Source organism: Ovis canadensis, chromosome X (genome assembly GCF_042477335.2).
Source record: "Ovis canadensis isolate MfBH-ARS-UI-01 breed Bighorn chromosome X, ARS-UI_OviCan_v2, whole genome shotgun sequence".
In the NCBI taxonomy this organism is placed as follows: domain Eukaryota; kingdom Metazoa; phylum Chordata; class Mammalia; order Artiodactyla; family Bovidae; genus Ovis; species Ovis canadensis.
In genome coordinates, this window is record NC_091727.1 from 31,985,596 (window position 1) to 32,002,684 (window position 17,089).

General features: G+C 40.9%; 1 protein-coding gene across 7 annotated transcripts in view; it reads right to left on the reverse strand.

Annotated features, from left to right (window-relative positions):
- The window catches only part of DMD (dystrophin), a 2,687,035-nt gene that overhangs the window by 346,932 nt on the left and 2,323,014 nt on the right, over positions 1 to 17,089 (reverse strand). For all 7 annotated transcript variants that reach the window (XM_070291485.1, XM_070291489.1, XM_070291490.1 and 4 more), the window contains exon 60: positions 562 to 708. In XM_070291485.1, the coding sequence (XP_070147586.1) occupies positions 562 to 708 (147 nt within the window). The remainder of the gene's footprint in view (positions 1 to 561; positions 709 to 17,089) is intronic.

The following is a 17,089-nucleotide window of genomic DNA, read 5'->3' on the forward strand; positions in this document are numbered from 1 at the left end:
AAAGGCCAATATTTTAGGAACATTTAACGTTCCCATTTTCTTCAGATAAAACACTGAGACACAGAAAAGTTAATTTGCCAAAGGTCCCATAGCCAGTAAGCGTGACCTTGAGCACACTTACATTCCCTTTATTTACTATGAAAAACTTCCATGAGTCGGTTTGTGGTAGGATATCCTTTCTTTAAAAGATTTAGAATGTGTCCTACCATTAACCTTTGTTTTAAATTAGGATTCCAAAAGGAAAGCCATTTTAAGAATCCAAGTTATGATAGTACAAAGTAATGGCATGCCAGTAATTTAGTTCTTAAAGCATGATTCAGTATTATCTTCCATGTTAATTGCAAGATATAGCAAAGTCTAACTTCAAGCCATTTAAAAATTAATATCAATATGCTTGAAAAAAATGAAATAAGAAATTATTAAATAATATAAAATATCATACACTCACAAACTATCATGAGTATCATATGAAAAAATTACTTGCATTGTTCCTTACAAACAAGCTTTATCTGTATCTTGTCTTATTGAGAGAAGAAACTGCAGTGTTTATAATGTGCCTACCTGCAGAAGCTTCCATCTAGTGTTCAGGTCTTCCAGAGTGCTGAGATTATATGGTGACAGCTGAATGCCCAACGTGGTGAGTTGGCGAGCAAGGTCATTGACGTGGCTTACATTCTCTTTGAGAGGTGCAATTTCTCCTCGAAGTGCCTGTATGAAATAATCAAGGGCAAAATGGAAGATGAGACTATTTAAAGCAAAACCAAAACCAAAACAAAAACAGACACATGGAAACTACATGGTGTCGTATTCTGTTTGGGATGTTAGTAACATTTGCCCTTTTCTAGTGGTATTATAACAGTGGACATTCGTTAATGGATGGCTAACTAATGTTTGGAGAAGGGAATGGCAACTCACTGCAGTATTCTTGCCTAGAGAATCCCATTGACAGAGGAGCCTGATGGGCTACAGTCCACGGGGTCGCAAAGAATTGGAAATGACTTAGTGACTAAACAACTCAACAAATGTCTACTGAGTACTTGTTATGTGCCTAATTCTGTGAGGAGCTCTGTCCAAACATCACCTGATTTTATTCCTACACAATAACCCTATGAGGTTGGGTAGTTGGAGAATTATCATTTTACACACAAGAAAAAAAATCACAGAGGTTAAACTTTGCCTGAGGCTCCATGGGTCAAAACTGAGGAACCTGGGATACATAGTCAGATTTGTCTGCCTCTAGAGTGCACATGCTTAACAACCATATTAGGTCCCTTTCTGAAGAAATTCTGCATTGGCAAAGTAACGGGAAGAATACAATGCTGCTAGATTCTGAATTCTACTCATCTCACAACCAAAAGTGGGTGCTTTTTTTTTAACAGTAAAAGATGTACTCAGTCATGAAATATTACATGCATACTTTGTACCAACTGCATAAATAAATCGTTTCAATTAGAGATGAGGGTATTTTGTCAAATCCTAAGCCTGAGTTCCTGATCTCCTAGTATCTTAGTCCTTGCAGCAATGACTGAAGAAGGCTCCCATGAGGCTACTCAGCTGTCTCTGGAGCACCGGAGCAGGATTCCATGATGCTATGCATCATGACAATGGCATCATGACAATCTGTTGAGCAGAAGCAGCCTATGCAGATACTGGGTTGATATGATTATACATATTCTCTTCTCCATTGAGAGGACATTTACGGATCTTTAACGTGATGCATGAGGTCCCAATGTTCTAACGAGCAATTTCTAAGGGACAAATTCCCTCACTTAGGAGAACAGTTTGTGTAATGAAATCTCTGTGCACAAGGACAGCATCACTTACTTGGCTATATGTGCTACTATGATTTGCTTGATCTGTGCAGGTGTTAATTTTCTGGTTCAATATGCTACTGGAGATCAATAGAGAAATAACTCCAGAAAGAATGAAGGGATGGAACCAAAGCAAAAACACCACCCAGGTGTGGATGTGACTGGTGACAGAAGCAAGGTCTGATGCTGTAAAGAGCAATATTGCATTGGAACCTGGAATGTTAGGTCCATGAATCAAGGCAAATTGGAAGTGGTCCAACAGGAGATGGCAAGAGTGAACATCGACATTCTAGGAATCAGCAAACTAAGATGTACTGGAATGGATGAATTTAACTCAGATGACCATTATATCTACTACGGCGGGCAGGAATCCCTTAGAAGAAATGGGGTAGCCATCATAGTCAACATAACAGTCTGAAATGCAGTACTTGGATGCAGTCTCAAAAATGACAGAATGATCTCTGTTCATTTCCAAGGCAAACCATTCAATAACACGGTAATCCAAGTCTATGTCCCAACCAGTAATGCTGAAGAAGCTGAAGTTGAACAGTTTTCTGAAGACCTACAAGACCTTTTAGAACTAACACCCAAAAAAGATGTCCTTCTCATCATAGGGGACTGGAATGCAAAAGTAGGAAGTCAAGAAACACTTGGAGTAACAGGCAAATTTGGCCATGGAGTACAGAATGAAGCAGGCAAAGGCTAATAGAGTTTTGCCAGGAGAACGCACTGGTCATAGCAAACACCCTCTTCCAACAACACAAGAGAAGACTCTACACATGGACATTACCAGATGGTCAACACCAAAATCAGATTGATTATGTTCTTTGCAGCCAAAGATGGAGAAGCTCTATACAGTCAGCAAACACAAGACCATGAGCTGACTGTGGCTCAGATCATGAATTCTTTATTGCCAAATTCAGACTTAAATTGAAAAAAGGTAGGGAAAACCACGAGACCATTCAGGTATGACCTAAATCAAATCCCTTATGATTATACAGTGGAAGTGAGAAACAGATTTAAAGGACTAGATCTGATAGGAGTGCCTGATGAACTATGGACAGAGGTTCGTGACATTGTACAGGAGACAGGAATCAAGATCATCCCCAAGAAAAAGAAATGGAAAAAAGAAAAATGGCTGTCTGAGGAGGCCTTACAAATAGCTGTGAAAAGAAGAGAAGTGAAAAGCAAAAGAGAAAAGGAACGATACACCCATTTGAATGCAGAGTTCCAAAGAATAGCAAGGAGAGATAAGAAAGCCTTCCTCGGTGATCAATGCAAAGAAATAGAGGAAAACAATAGAATGGGAAAGACTAGATCTCTTCAAGAAAATTAGAGATACCAAGGGAACATTTCATGCAAAGATGGGTTTGATAAAGGACAGAAATGGTATGGACCTAACAGAAGCAGAAGATATTAAGAAGAGATGGCAAGAATACACAGAAGAACTGTACAAAAAAGATCTTCATGACCCAGATAATGACAATGCTGTGATCACTCACCTAGAGCCAGACATCCTGGAATGTGAAGTCAAGTGGGCCTTAGGAAGCGTCACTACAAACAAAGCTAGTGGAGGTGATGGAATTCCAGTTGAGCTATTTCAAATCCTGAAAGATGATGCTGTGAAAGTGCTGCACTCAATATGCCAGCAAATTTGGAAAACTCAGCAGTGGCCACAGGACTGGAAAAGGTCAGTTTTCATTCCAATCCCAAAGAAAGCTCAAACTACCACACAATTGCACTCATCTCACATGCTAGTAAAGTAATGCTCAAAATTCTCCAAGCCAGGCTTCAGCAATACGTGAACCATGAACTTCCAGAAGTTCAAGCTGGATTTAGAAAAGGCAGAGGAACCAGAGATCAAATTGCCAACATCCGCTGGATCATCAAAAAAGCAAGAGAGTTCCAGAAAAGCATCTATTTCTGCTTTATTGACTATGCCAAAGCCTTTGACTGTGTGGATCACAATAAGCTGTGGAAAATTCTGAAAGAGTTGGGAATACCAGACCACCTAACCTGCCTCTTGAGAAACCTGTATACAGGTAAGGAAGCAACAGTTAGAACTGGACGTGGAACAACAGACTGGTTCCAAATAAGAAAAGGAGTACATCAAGGCTGTATATTGTCACCCTACTTATTTAACTTATATGCAGAATACACCATGAGAAACGCTGGGCTGGATGAAGCACAAGTTGGAATCAAGACTGCCGGGAGAAATCCCAATAACCACAGATATGCAGATGATACCACCCTTATGGCAGAAAGTGAAGAGGAACTAAAGAGCCTCTTGATGAAAGTGAAAGAGGAGAGTGAAAAAGTTGGCTTAAAGCTCAACATTCAGAAAATGAAGATCATGGCATCCAGTCCTATCACTTCATGGCAAATAGATGGGGAAACAGTGGGAACAGTGGCTGAGTTTATTTTTGGGGCCTCCAAAATCTCTGCAGATGGTGATTGCAGCCATGAAATTAAAAGATGCTTACTCCTTGGAAGGAAAGTTATGACCAACCTAGATAGCATATTAAAAAGCAGAGACATTTATTTGTCAACAAAGGTCTGTCGAGTCAAGGATATCGTTTTTCCAGCGGTCATGTATGGATGTGAGAGTTGGACTATAAAGAAAGCTCAGCACTGAAAAATTGATGCTTTTCAACTGTGGTGTTGAAGAAGACTCTTGAGAGTCCCTTGGACTGCAAGGAGATCCAACCAGTCCATCCTAAAGGAGATCAGTCCTGGGTATTAATTGGAAGGACTGATGTTGAAGCTGAAACTCCAGTACTTTGGCCACCTCATGAGAAGAGTTGACTCATTTGAAAAGACCCTGATTGAGGGCAGGAGGAGAAGGGGATAACAGAGGATGAGATGGTTGGATGGCATCACTGACTCAATGGACATGAGTTTGAATAGACTCTAAGTTGGTGATGGACAGGGAGGCCTGGCGTGCTGTGGTTCATGGGGTTGCAAAGAGTCGGACATGACTGAGTGACTGCACTGAACTGAATGTTGGTAAAAGCAGTGTTTACACGGACTTCATCTATAACCTTCCAGTTCCTTCTGACTCCAAATGGAAGAAAACTGTGTGTACATTCTAAATAAGAATGGGATTATCCAAATCCAAGTGACTATCTCATCACTAAAATGTGGCATTGTATGGAGCCTGCTGCTGCTGCTGCTAACTTGCTTCAGTCATGTCTGACTCTGTGCAACCCCATAGAGAGCAGCCCACTAGGCTCCTCTGTCCCTGGGATTCTCATAGTTCATAGATAATATGATATTTTGACACATCACTCTGTTGAACTTATAGTTTTTGAAAAGTGGCCATTAAAAATATATTAAAGAATCATGGGGTTCCTTCTGGGAATGACAAAAACATTCTGGAGTTAGATGGTAATGGTGGCATGACTTTGTGAATATACTATACACCACTGAATCACACAGTTTAAAACTATGAATTTTATGGTATGTGAATTATATATAAAAAAATACAAAGAAAAATGGACAGAAACCTGTCGGACCATGTAGATATAAAAATTATATCTGATATTTTCATCTTTATTTAATTTCACATCAGTAGAATATCTAGGAATCATTCTGAAACGAAGAAAGTTGTTATAGGAATTGATAGTAAATATTATTCTATTTTCTCATAAATATATACATAAAAGAATCACAATAAATGCCCATGGAGAGAGGCGGTTAAACTCCATAAATGTGAATTCATATCTCTAAAAAGAAATGATTCATAATCACTTTGCTTGGCATAATAGAAGGGTTAGAAATCAGATTTCTTAAATGTCAGTGGGGAAACCTGGACAAAGACAATGTTAATAAAAATGGAGCCATTGTCTTCTGGATAATAACATGCATTTCTAGTAACCACAAGTAAATATCACTTGAGTGGGAATCATAAAGAGGAATCATTGCAGAGATGGCAGGAGAGCCAGGCAGAATCTGACAACCGTGCAGATTAACCCCATACACTCATCACTACCTTCACTAGTTCAGCATCCATCTCACTTCAGTCATATCTAGATTTCAGCTCCCCTTGGATTCTATGATGTACATGGCCAAGGGTCTCTTATTAGCGTATTTTGATTCTCACTTTTCCCCTCAAAGTCCTGAACACAGATTTTCTTTTAATTGAAAGACAACTGCTTTAAAATGTTGTGTTAGTTTCTGCTGTAGAACAACGTGAATCAGCTATAAGTATACATATATCCCCTCCTTCCTGAGCCTCCCTCGCATCCCCACATCCCACTCCTCCAGGTCATCACGGAGTGCTGAGCTGAGCTCCCTGCGCTGTATAGCAGCTTCCCACTAGCTACTTTACGCATGGTAGTGTATATATGTCAATGCTACTTTCCCAATTCATCCCCCTCTCTCTTTCCCCTGCTGTGGACACAGGTTTTTAATCCTGTATTAGTATTCTGGAGGACGATGGAGATTTTAAAAAATAAGTTTCAATATTCATAATTAATCACAACATACTCTCTCCTTTCCCCTCTACTTTCCTTCTCTCCCCAAAACCCCTGTCCCCTCACACACACACACACACACACACACACACACACACTCAGAGTCATGGGATCGTGGCTTCTGTTTTCGTTTTCTTCTGCTTGTATCTACCAATTGTAGCAGAAGTTCCCTTAACTGATCTCCATTTAAAACTCATCAGATTAGCCAGAGTCTTCATTGTCTGAGAAACATACTGACTGGGGCCTCTAACAGTCACTAAGTAAAATGTTAAGAAGTATGTGTCATAAGCATGGTGTTCAGCTCTCATTAGTTGACTTGTCAATGTGTGTATATTCTCAAACCTGCTTTTGCCAATTAGCATTGCATTTACATAATTTCATGAAAGATTTCCTAAACCAAAGAACTAGAATCCTAAAAAGAAAGTAAGTTATTATTCCTATAAGCAATAAGTTTAAATATTCTGGAAAGTTGCTTTAAAAAAGAAAAAGAAGTATTACTGAATTGGGTGTCAACTAGGCAACTGTAAGAGATTAGGAAACCCATATGAAAAGTTTAGAAGGATTCTAAAGTACTCAGAATTCTTCCCATGTTTCCCAGTGGATTCTGTCTGCAGTAAGGAAACCTGTACCGGAAATCAAAAAGTCTGTAGTATCAGTGTAATTCATGGGAAACCCTAATCAGAGAACCTACACTAGAAGTAAAAATCCTTCACACAGCATTAAAATATTAGTGACAATTTCACACAAAATAAAATTTCTACTGACTTTTTCAATTAACTGTTGAACTCCAGGTCCTAACTGAATTGGAATAGAGAGCATCTACTTTAAATGTTGACTACTATGACTTTACTACCACTGCTACTGCTACTACTATTATTATTAAAGGGAAAAAGCCATATGTTCTGTTTAATATGAATGCCTAAGTCTTTGTTAAGATAAATGGAAGCTTTGATTAGGGGGACGTTTGTTGCTATGTAATTTGGTGCAAAGGTTCACTTTGGGAAGATAATCATGGTAGGCTTGATCAGAATGATGAACTTTAGCCAGCTAGAAGTCATGGTGAGGGTGCTGAGCACATGACAATGGAGGAAAGGAGACAGATGATGGTAGAAAAGAAGACGAGAAAAAGAAGGCATGAGCGTGTCGAAGTCAGTCTTCACCTTAACATGTGACCTGGCTTCTAGTGGCAGCTCCATACCACCTGAGGACGGCTCACTGATGTTAGCTGTCAATGCCTAGACACGTACATAACAAGAAGCATGGCCCCTGAAACACTGAGTCACAGGACATGTTATGCATAGAGTGAACACAGAGGACTTCCCTGATGGCCCAGTGGTTAAGACTCCACCATGCAATGCGGAGGACACAGGTTCTATCCCTAAGCCCGTGCACCACAACTAATGAGCCTGCATGCCCTGGGCCATAACTTGAGAGTTCACGCACTGCAACAAAAGATCCCACATGACTCAACTAAGACTCGACACTGCCAAATAAATAAATTGTTTTTTTTTTTAAAGAGTGAATACAGGTACAATTCATTTAAATAACAGAATTTGATTGTATTTCAAATATTAGCACTTTTAATATTGCTGATATTAATATACATAGACATTAATGTTTACATTATTAAACACTAAACACAAAACACCCAAAAATGTACAGTCTACCCTGAACAATATGATGTGCTATTTAAGTACCACCAGAATTTCATTAGATCTTATTCTAGTTTGGAAGCAGTAACTGAGAAAACATTCAAGGAAGCCATTATATTCTGGGTTTTCTTTGAAACATTTAAACATCTGGAATATGCTTGCCATGAAAGAGCAAACCAAGTCTAATTTTATTGTGTCTAGTTTCATGCAGGCATAATTTTCACTTCATTAAATGCTGTCTGATTATAGATATAAACATACTGATTTAGAATGATATATAAGTTTGATATGCCAAGATTTTTCTTTTTTATGACATTTAATTGCTTGTCAGAACTTTGCTTATCCTTACGTAAAGATTTGTTCAAATGTAGATTTAGCAGCTCAGTCGACAACCACTTTGCAACAAAACAAAGGCATTGTCTTCTAACTAGGGAACATTTTTGAGGGAGCAATTTTTTAAATGGCTTAATAGTTATGGACTATTCTGGAAGGCATAGAAGGTCAATTTGGAGCAATGGAAAGGTAAGTTGAGGTACTTTGACTTTGGGGACCTCTATTTCTTCTGTGAAGTAGGAAGCAACTGACCTGGTATATAATCAGTGTGCAATGAACATTCATTGAATGAAAACATGAGTGAAGGGTAAGTGGAAACATTGGAATTAGTTGTGCGAGAGAATATGAGAGGGAGGTGAACAAAGACATGTAGGGAGGTTGCCAGACAGTGTTGAGGGCTCGCTTGAGGCAGAAGACAACAACTTTTTAGTGCAACCCATCTGCCCAATTTTCTCTTTCTCCAACAGCATTCCAGGCAAATGTGGAAGAAACAATTGATCCAGGTTTGGGGTTTTGTCAGGTGGTTGCAGCACAAATGCTCAGGGATATGAGAGTTTAAATTTTAACAGGAATGTGACTGCAAAATGCAACTAAAGGGGATTCGGAGGGAAGTGAAGCAAGATGACACTTGTAGATGGAGAGAAAGTAGAGGGCTTAATGGCGGAAGTCAAGATCATCCAAGAAAGGTGACAGTTAGATGAAATGCATAAGCAGGCAAGAAGGAGAGGAAACTGAAATGCTAGAATTAGAATTTATAATTCTATTTAATTATATTACAGAAATTATATAATTTCTTATATAATTTATTTTTATATAATTAATTATAATTCCATTTAAGAGTTTATAAATTATAACATGATATAAATATCACAGTTAAATATATACACATACACATGCTGTTCTCTTTATATATTAATGATACTCCTGAGAATGAAACACTTCCCTTAATGATTTTAAACACTATTCCTGAAATCTTAACCTACTGCTTCATAGAGGTCCTATCTCACCAGGAATTCAAGAATAGAATGATCTGACAATGAAATATCATTCTAGGGCTACATACACTGGGTAGAGAAATTTTCATCAAAAATACTATTTAAGAAGCAAAGTAGGGGCTAGCTGTCTTTCTCTCTACAATGAAACCTTACTGAACAAACTGTTTGTGAACCAAAAGCCCTAAGAAATAGCCTGAAAAGACTGTTAGCACAAGCCCCAGGACTCTTCATGCTGGTTTAGTAGCTGGCGGGGGGAGGGAAATGGAAATCACGGCCTCTAGATCCAGGTCTTTGGTCCTGATGCTGAGGCTCCAACATGTGGCTTAGGGAAGGCCTTGTGGAGCCCAGTTACCCAGAGTTAGGGGTAGGTACAGCCCAGCTGTGTTTTGCAGCTTCTGCATTTCCGGATGGGTTTACCATCCTGATGGGAGTGAATAGCCACCACTGGAACCTAAAGAGCCAAGGACCATATCCTGCTTTGCCCAGAAGTAGAAAGGCCTGGAGCCTCTTAAAATACCTGGGGGGAATGTGGTTGGACCCATCCTAACAAGTACCACTAAGTAGCAAATTCTCACCTTCTCTGCAGAGGTTGTCTTTAATTAAAAATACACTAGAGGGGCTCTGCGGGCGGCGGCAAATCCGGCCCAGTGTGCAAAGTTGGTGGTGCCTGATGGCGCCTCTGACACGAAGCTGGGTGGGGTAGAGAGTAGAGAGCAGTAGTTGTGGTAGGTGGGAGAAGGAGGAGGTGGCGGTGAATCATTTATAAATGACTCCAAAGCAGGACCTGGAGGCTAAATTCCAGGGGGATAATGGTCATTCATGACCAAGAAGGAAAGACCTGAGACATGGAATAAGCGATTGCAGCCCTTCAGTGTGAGTCAGCAGGCCCTGAGAAAGGGGAACGCCTGCCACCTGGCCTTCATTCGACTATAGCCACTCCAACCACTCCCCAAGGTGAACCTAGAGGAAACTGAGAATGCAGGATTATAGGCCCCAGTTACCTAAGATGCCTTGTGACCTGCAACCAGAGGATTATACATACTGAAAAAGACATAATTCAAAGGACTATCTCCAACCTGGACAAGACCTTTATCAGATGACAGAGATTCACATCAAGATAAAGATGATGTGCAAAGAAAACCCATGCCCCCAAAGAGATTACAGCCACTCCTCCAAAGAGATCCAGCAGGAATAACCACAAAAGTCACCCTGGGGCCCCTTAATAGAACAGGGTGAGAGCTCCATGACCCCAACTAGGTAGGGTCTATGAGTCCTGTGTCAGCATTAAAGAAGTTACAGAAGACTGACCATCTGTCCCTTATCACCCCAGTAAAGATTTCTTGGAGTTCATGTCTCGAGGAAAATTTGAAGTAAGAGACAGATGGTCCCTGGGCTGAACAGCTGGTGATTTTCAAACGGAGCAAAACTGAACTTTGTCCTCAGCCAGACAAGAATTACATATTTCCTTTCCTTCATTGTTGCTGCCGCTGCTACTGCTAAGTTGCTTCAGTCGTGTCCAACTCTGACCCCATAGACAGCAGCCCACCAGGCTTCCCTGTCCCTGGGTTTCTCCAGGCAAGAACACTGGAGTGGGTTGCCATTTTCTTCTCCAATGCATGAAAGTGAAAAGTGAAAGTGAAGTCACTCTGTCATGTCCTACTCTTAGCAACCCCATGGACTGTGGCCTACCAGGCTCCTCTGCCCATGGGATTTTCCAGGCAGGAGTACTGGAGTGGGGTGCCATTGCCTTCTCTGCCTCCATTGTTAGGAGGGAATAATAAACTGATGGGGGAATTGTTGGAGTGAAAAGGAAAAAAGAGGAGTGAGTTTTTCTTTTTCACTTCTCCGAGAGCAAAGAAGATGAACAGTGAGCAGGCCTGAACATTCCTAGTTTATTTTACTTTAACTGCTCCTGATTCTGAATGTCTGTAACCAAGTTTGCTTTTCTGCCCCCTAACTCTTCAGGAGCTACACTTCACTTGACTCTATGCTAAATATATCCTCTATATGATGTTTACCTTTACAACAGCATTCACCTTGTAGTTACATGTCAGAAGGAAGGCCTCAGAGCCACCAGACTGCCAGATGCAGTTACTGGGTTACTGATGCCAGTTTATGACTGTCTTTGAAATGATGTAAGAGGAAGAAATCAAGATCCTATCACCTTTGTTTCCTCATCACCGACTCCTGACTGCTCCTGACTGTGAACACCTGCCTTAGGGACACAGTTCTTGAGGCAGGAGCATACTGTGTTCCCCTCTCCACTACCTGAGAATAAAAGCCACCATTCTATTTCTTCCAAAAAAAAAAAAAACCAAAAAACACTAGATAGGGCTTCCCTAATAGCTCAGTTGGTAAACAATCCTCCTGCAATGCAACAGAACCCGGTTCTATTCCTGAGTTGGGAAGATCTGCTGAAGAAAGGATAGGCTACCCACTCCAATATTCTTGGGCTTCCCTTGTGGCTCAGCTACTAAAGAATCTACCTGCAATGCAAGAGACCTGGGTTCGATCCCTGGGTTGGGAAGATCCCCTGGAGAAGGGAAAGGCTACCAACTCCAGTATTCCGGCCTGGAGAATTCCATGGACTGTATAGTCCATGTAGTCGCAAAGAGTTGGACACGACTGAGCGACTTTCACTTTCACATAGACTTTGGTGACCTGATGTGAAGAGCCAACTCATTGGAAAAGACCTTAATACTGGTAAAGATTGAAGGCAGGAGGAGAAGGGGGCGACAGAAGATGAGATGGTTGGACGGCATCACCGACTCAATGGACAGGAGTTTGAGCAAACTCTGGGAGCTGGTGAAAAACAGGGAAGCCTGGCATGCTGCAGTCCATGGGGGTCACAAAGAGACAGATACAACTGAGCGACCCAACAACAGCTACATAGACTAACTTCATCCAGTTGCCCAACCTCCTTTTACCCTTGGACTTCGGGCATGACATACTTTTTTGCTTTGGCAAGAGACTGCTGATGTGAATTCTCATTACTAACACCACTAGCTATCCCATTGATCTCCAACAAAACTGAGACATACCACCCTTTCTTTAAGTTCTGCCACATATGAAGGGACTGTGTCGAGCTGAGACACAGGGGCTAGTCTGCAGACTGAAGGAGACTTCCCTCTGCCATTAGGATCACTTTTACCTCTGGTAGAGACATTCTTGACAGTAAAGTATGCCATTGAAATATGTATTCTTTTTAGTAGAGATTCAACTGCATTGCATTCCAGCATCAATTTTTATTGTGGCAGCCCAAGGGCAAAGCATTATGCTGTTTGTTTTTTTTTTTTCATTGTCTTCCTTGCTTTCCATTTTCAGGGCAATTCTTGTACATGTTCATATTTGGACATGATCACTTTGGATGAGCAAAGTGAATAAGGACATAAAGAATGAAACAGACTCAGAACTAACGACCTAGATGTAGCATAATCAGGATTACTTGAGGTAGTTAAATTAAAAAAAAAAAAAACAATTTTAGGGAAACAATATGAAGTTTGTAGGGATTAAAAATCTGGTGCTTTTATTTCCCAAGCAATTATCAGTTATATTTTAACTATGGTTTCCCCCCAGAGTCACCACCCTTCCAAACTCATGGCAAATAACTGCTCCATTTTTTGCCCATAAAGAATCATCATGTTTTTCTGAAAAATGATCTCTAGTTTCTCTTTGTATTACTGGAAAAGAGTGTGCACCCAAACATGAAATTCTTTTTTAAAAAAAAACATTTCTTCATTTGCAGCCATCATAATTCTTCATCTTTCAGGACATGGCTTCACTATGAAACATAACTCCAATACTCTCAAAGGTTGAATTATAGCTTAACCACACTAACAGTGTCTGTCTTCTTTCTTTTTTATGCATGTTCATTTTGCCCTCACAAATATTAACTGGAAATGAGGAACAGAATGGAATTGATCACAAAGGGAAGACTTCTGCCTATAAGAACAAGTGGTATACATTTGAGTTAATTTCCTCAGAAACTAGTTCCTATAATCCTGACTCTGGATGCTAATTATTTCTTTCTAATAGAAAAATGAAGCAAACAAATCAAAACCAAACAAAAACATTTCAAGCTTTCCATAGCTTTCTAATGACACAATTAAAACAAACAAAAAAGGTAGTTCGTGAGTGCTTTACAGAGGCTAAATGCAAAATATGCACAATTAAAATAAAAAGGTCTCTAATGAGTATAAATAAATCATTGAAGCAGGCCACATTCTTCGGCTGCTAAGGAAACAGAAGGAATGCCAACACTTTCTGTCTGACAATTTTAGTTATACGTGACAAAACATCAAGCAAAACGGCAGTGAATGAAATCTATTTACTTATTTAAAAATAAGTAATAATCCATAAGCCATCAAAAACATCATCCATGAGGACATTGATATTCAAATGCAGGTGTTATTTTAGATTAAGTTTTACATTGAACAGGTTTGTTTAATTTGCCAACATTTCTGCCAGCTGAAACTGCTCCTGATCTGTGCCCACATTTACCACTTGCATTGTCCTGGCATAGAGGTGCTGTCTTGTTCTCCCCTTCCCCTTCACAGCTTAAAACATCTGTCTAAGGTAGAGCTTCTCAAACAACAGCAAGCATCATAATCACATGGCAGGCTTGTTAACACAGGGATTGCAGGCTCCCACTCTGGCATTGTTAATTCATTATGTTCATGGTGGATCTGAGAATTTGACACTTTTCACAATAACTTAAAAGATGCTACGGCATCCATAGAACTCACCAAGCTTATTCTTGACTTACACCCTTCATGAATTCTCTTCCCTCAGCCGGGAGTTTTCCATTTGCTCTCGGCCTGCATGCCTGTGTGTGCTCAGTTTCTTCAGTTGCGTCTGACTCTTTGTGACCCCATGGACTGTAGCCCACCAGGCATCTCTGTCCATGGGATTCTCCAGGTAAGAATGCTAGACTGGGTTACCATGCCCTCCTTCAGGGGATCTTCCCAACCCAAGGACTGAACCCGGGTCTTCTGCACTGCAGGCAGATTCATTACCACTGAACCACCCGGGAAGCTCTGCCTTCTGCCTGCTGCTGCTAAGTCACTTCAGTCGTGTCCGACTCTGTGTGATCCCACAGATGGCAGCCCACCAGGCTCCCCCGTCCCTGGGATTCTCCAGGCAAGAACACTGGAGTGGGTTGCCATTTTCTTCTTCAATGAATGAAAGTGAAAAGTGAAAGTGAAGTCGCTTGGTCATGTCCTACTCTTAGGGACCCCATGAACTGCAGTCTACCAGGCTCCATTCCTGGGATTTTCCAGGCAAGAGTACTGGAGTGGGGTGCCATTGCCCTCTGCCTAGCTGGCTTCTATTCAGCTATTTCAGATTTTAGTTCCTGTGACCTTGAAAGACAGCCCACCCCTGGTCACCCTATCTAAAGACAGGTCCCCCATCCCGATTTTTCTCAGTCTCAGAACTCTACTTCCTTCTAGGCATTGATGGCAATTGGTAAGTACGTATTTATTTGCCTATTTATTAATTCATGGTCTCTCCCTTCATAAGACCCTAACTTTCATTAAGGCAATTCTATGTTTATTTTTCACCAGGGCATGCCTGTCCCTAGTTCATGGCAATCCCTCAATACATTTTTATTAAATAATGAACACTCAAGAGAATTAGACACGAAGGCTTCAGATCAACAGCTATTCTCAAACTGCTTTATCAACACCGTTTCCTATAGAAAGCTGAGGCCAAGTTCCTAAGTGAAAGAAGAGAAACCTGCTTATATCCTTCAGATTCCATATCTAGAATCTCTGGCTCGATTAATTCATTTTATGGTGGAGCATATGCTAATTTCTGAAGGTTCTCTAATGCTCTGAGCAAGAATGTAACGCTCAAGTTTTTGGCACCAATCAAGGGGAGTACTCATAAAAATGAAGCAAGTGGGGGAAAGGGGAGAAATCAATTAATATTTAAGGAAAATATGTCCTTTTGGTGGTGATGTAGGCTTCTGCAGGGTATGTTGGCAAGACTGAATTAAAGCTTTAAAACTACTGATACAGGAAAAGATGAGCTACAAACCAGGGTCTCCATTTGGAGTTATACAGTGGCCAAGCCAAGGAGACCAGGGGGCTGAAATCCAACCTGGACCCCATCACCAAAGTGGTGAACTCTGGCCCAGGGCTGGAGACCTCTATGATGCAAGAAGTACCTTCTACTTGACCCAAAGAGGCACTTGTAGGGATTGAGATTACAGATGCTGAAGGGGAGATTATGGATGATCTGTTTCTTTCTCCAACTGTCTCTCTCTTCCCTCTCTCATTTTTGGGGTTTTTCAAGGAAAGAAAAAGTTCACTGACAAATACGTCTCATGCATTTCCTCTTGTATAGAAAGGGGAGTGTAACATGGACACACCAAAGCTGTTATAAAGATGAACGAGAAGGTTGGGTCTATTTCTCCTTCTTTTACTCCATCTGCAACCAATTCAGCACTGTGGCCCATAACACGGGGTATGCCAAGTCACATGAGCCCTATTTGGTCTAAATCAGGGGGACTCTATAAAGCATAGGGTCATACATTCAACCATGAGAAAGCCACAGACTAAGATCATTTCTTGGGGAGTTGAGTCTTTCAGGCCAACTTCTAATATTACCCCGGGGAAAACCTGTCTTTCCTCACCCCTCTACCGTGTAGCTTTATAAGGGCTCCATGAACTAGACATTGGGATATAGGTATACGAAACATAAAGGAAGAAGCAGAATGGTGGGAGGAGGAAAGCTATTTGTTCAGAGCTGGGATAAACGGCAAGTGGTAGGAAACCTTAATGTGTTTGGAGAGGTGCAAATAGTCTGTAGTAAGTTGAAGCATGAAACTACAGGGCAGTTGTGGAAGAAAAATCACAGGGTTTTCTTTGAGCAAGATTGTGGTGGGGGGACTTTCCTGGTGGTCCAGTGGCTATGACTCTGTGCTCCCAATGCAGGGGGCTTGGGTTTGATCCCTGGTCAGGGAACTAGATCCCACATGCTGCAACTAAGAGTTCACATTCCACAACGCAAGATTCCACATGCCACAAAGAAAATTAAAGATACTGACTGCTCCAACTAAGATCCAGCAGAGCCAAATAAAGAAAGACTGTGATAGGTTTGAATGAGTTGACTTTTGCAGTGCAGTAATGAAGGTTTTAGCCAAGGGGAATGGCATAGTCTCAAGAATCCTTTTTGTTAGATTTTAATTACTACTCACTTGAAAACACTTCTTTTATATCTACTATGCATATATCTGTGGCTTCCCAGGTGGCACCGTGGTACAAAATCCACCTGCCATTGCAGGAGATGCAGGACATTCAGGTTTAATCCCTGGGTTGGGAAGATTCCCTGGAGTAGGAAATGGCAACCCATTCCAGTATTCTTGTCTGGAAAATTCCATGGAAAGAGGAATCTGGCAGCCTACAGTCCGTGGGATTGCAAAGAGTTGGACACAATTGAGCACACACACACACATATATCTACTATGCACTGGGAAGATGGAACTCTCAATGAACTCATAATCGTCAGCACAGAGAGACAATTTAGTGGGTTATTAAAAACCATGTAATCATGTTATGAGAAGCTGTGTCACAGGGGTTGAAAAGTACTAAGAAGGCAGGTTCAATTGGAAAATCTCAAGTTTAGGAGTGAGTGCAAGCTGGTGGCCATTTCAGAAAGGAGAAAGAATTAACATGGAATGTCTGGAAGATTCAGGCATGAAGTAACAGTTGCTAGAAGCAGGATTGGATGGTGGCAAATGGGAGCAGGTTATCTGTAAAACAATTGTTAAAGGAAAAAAGTATTTTGCCCTGTGCTTTTGTGGATGTTTATTCACTCAT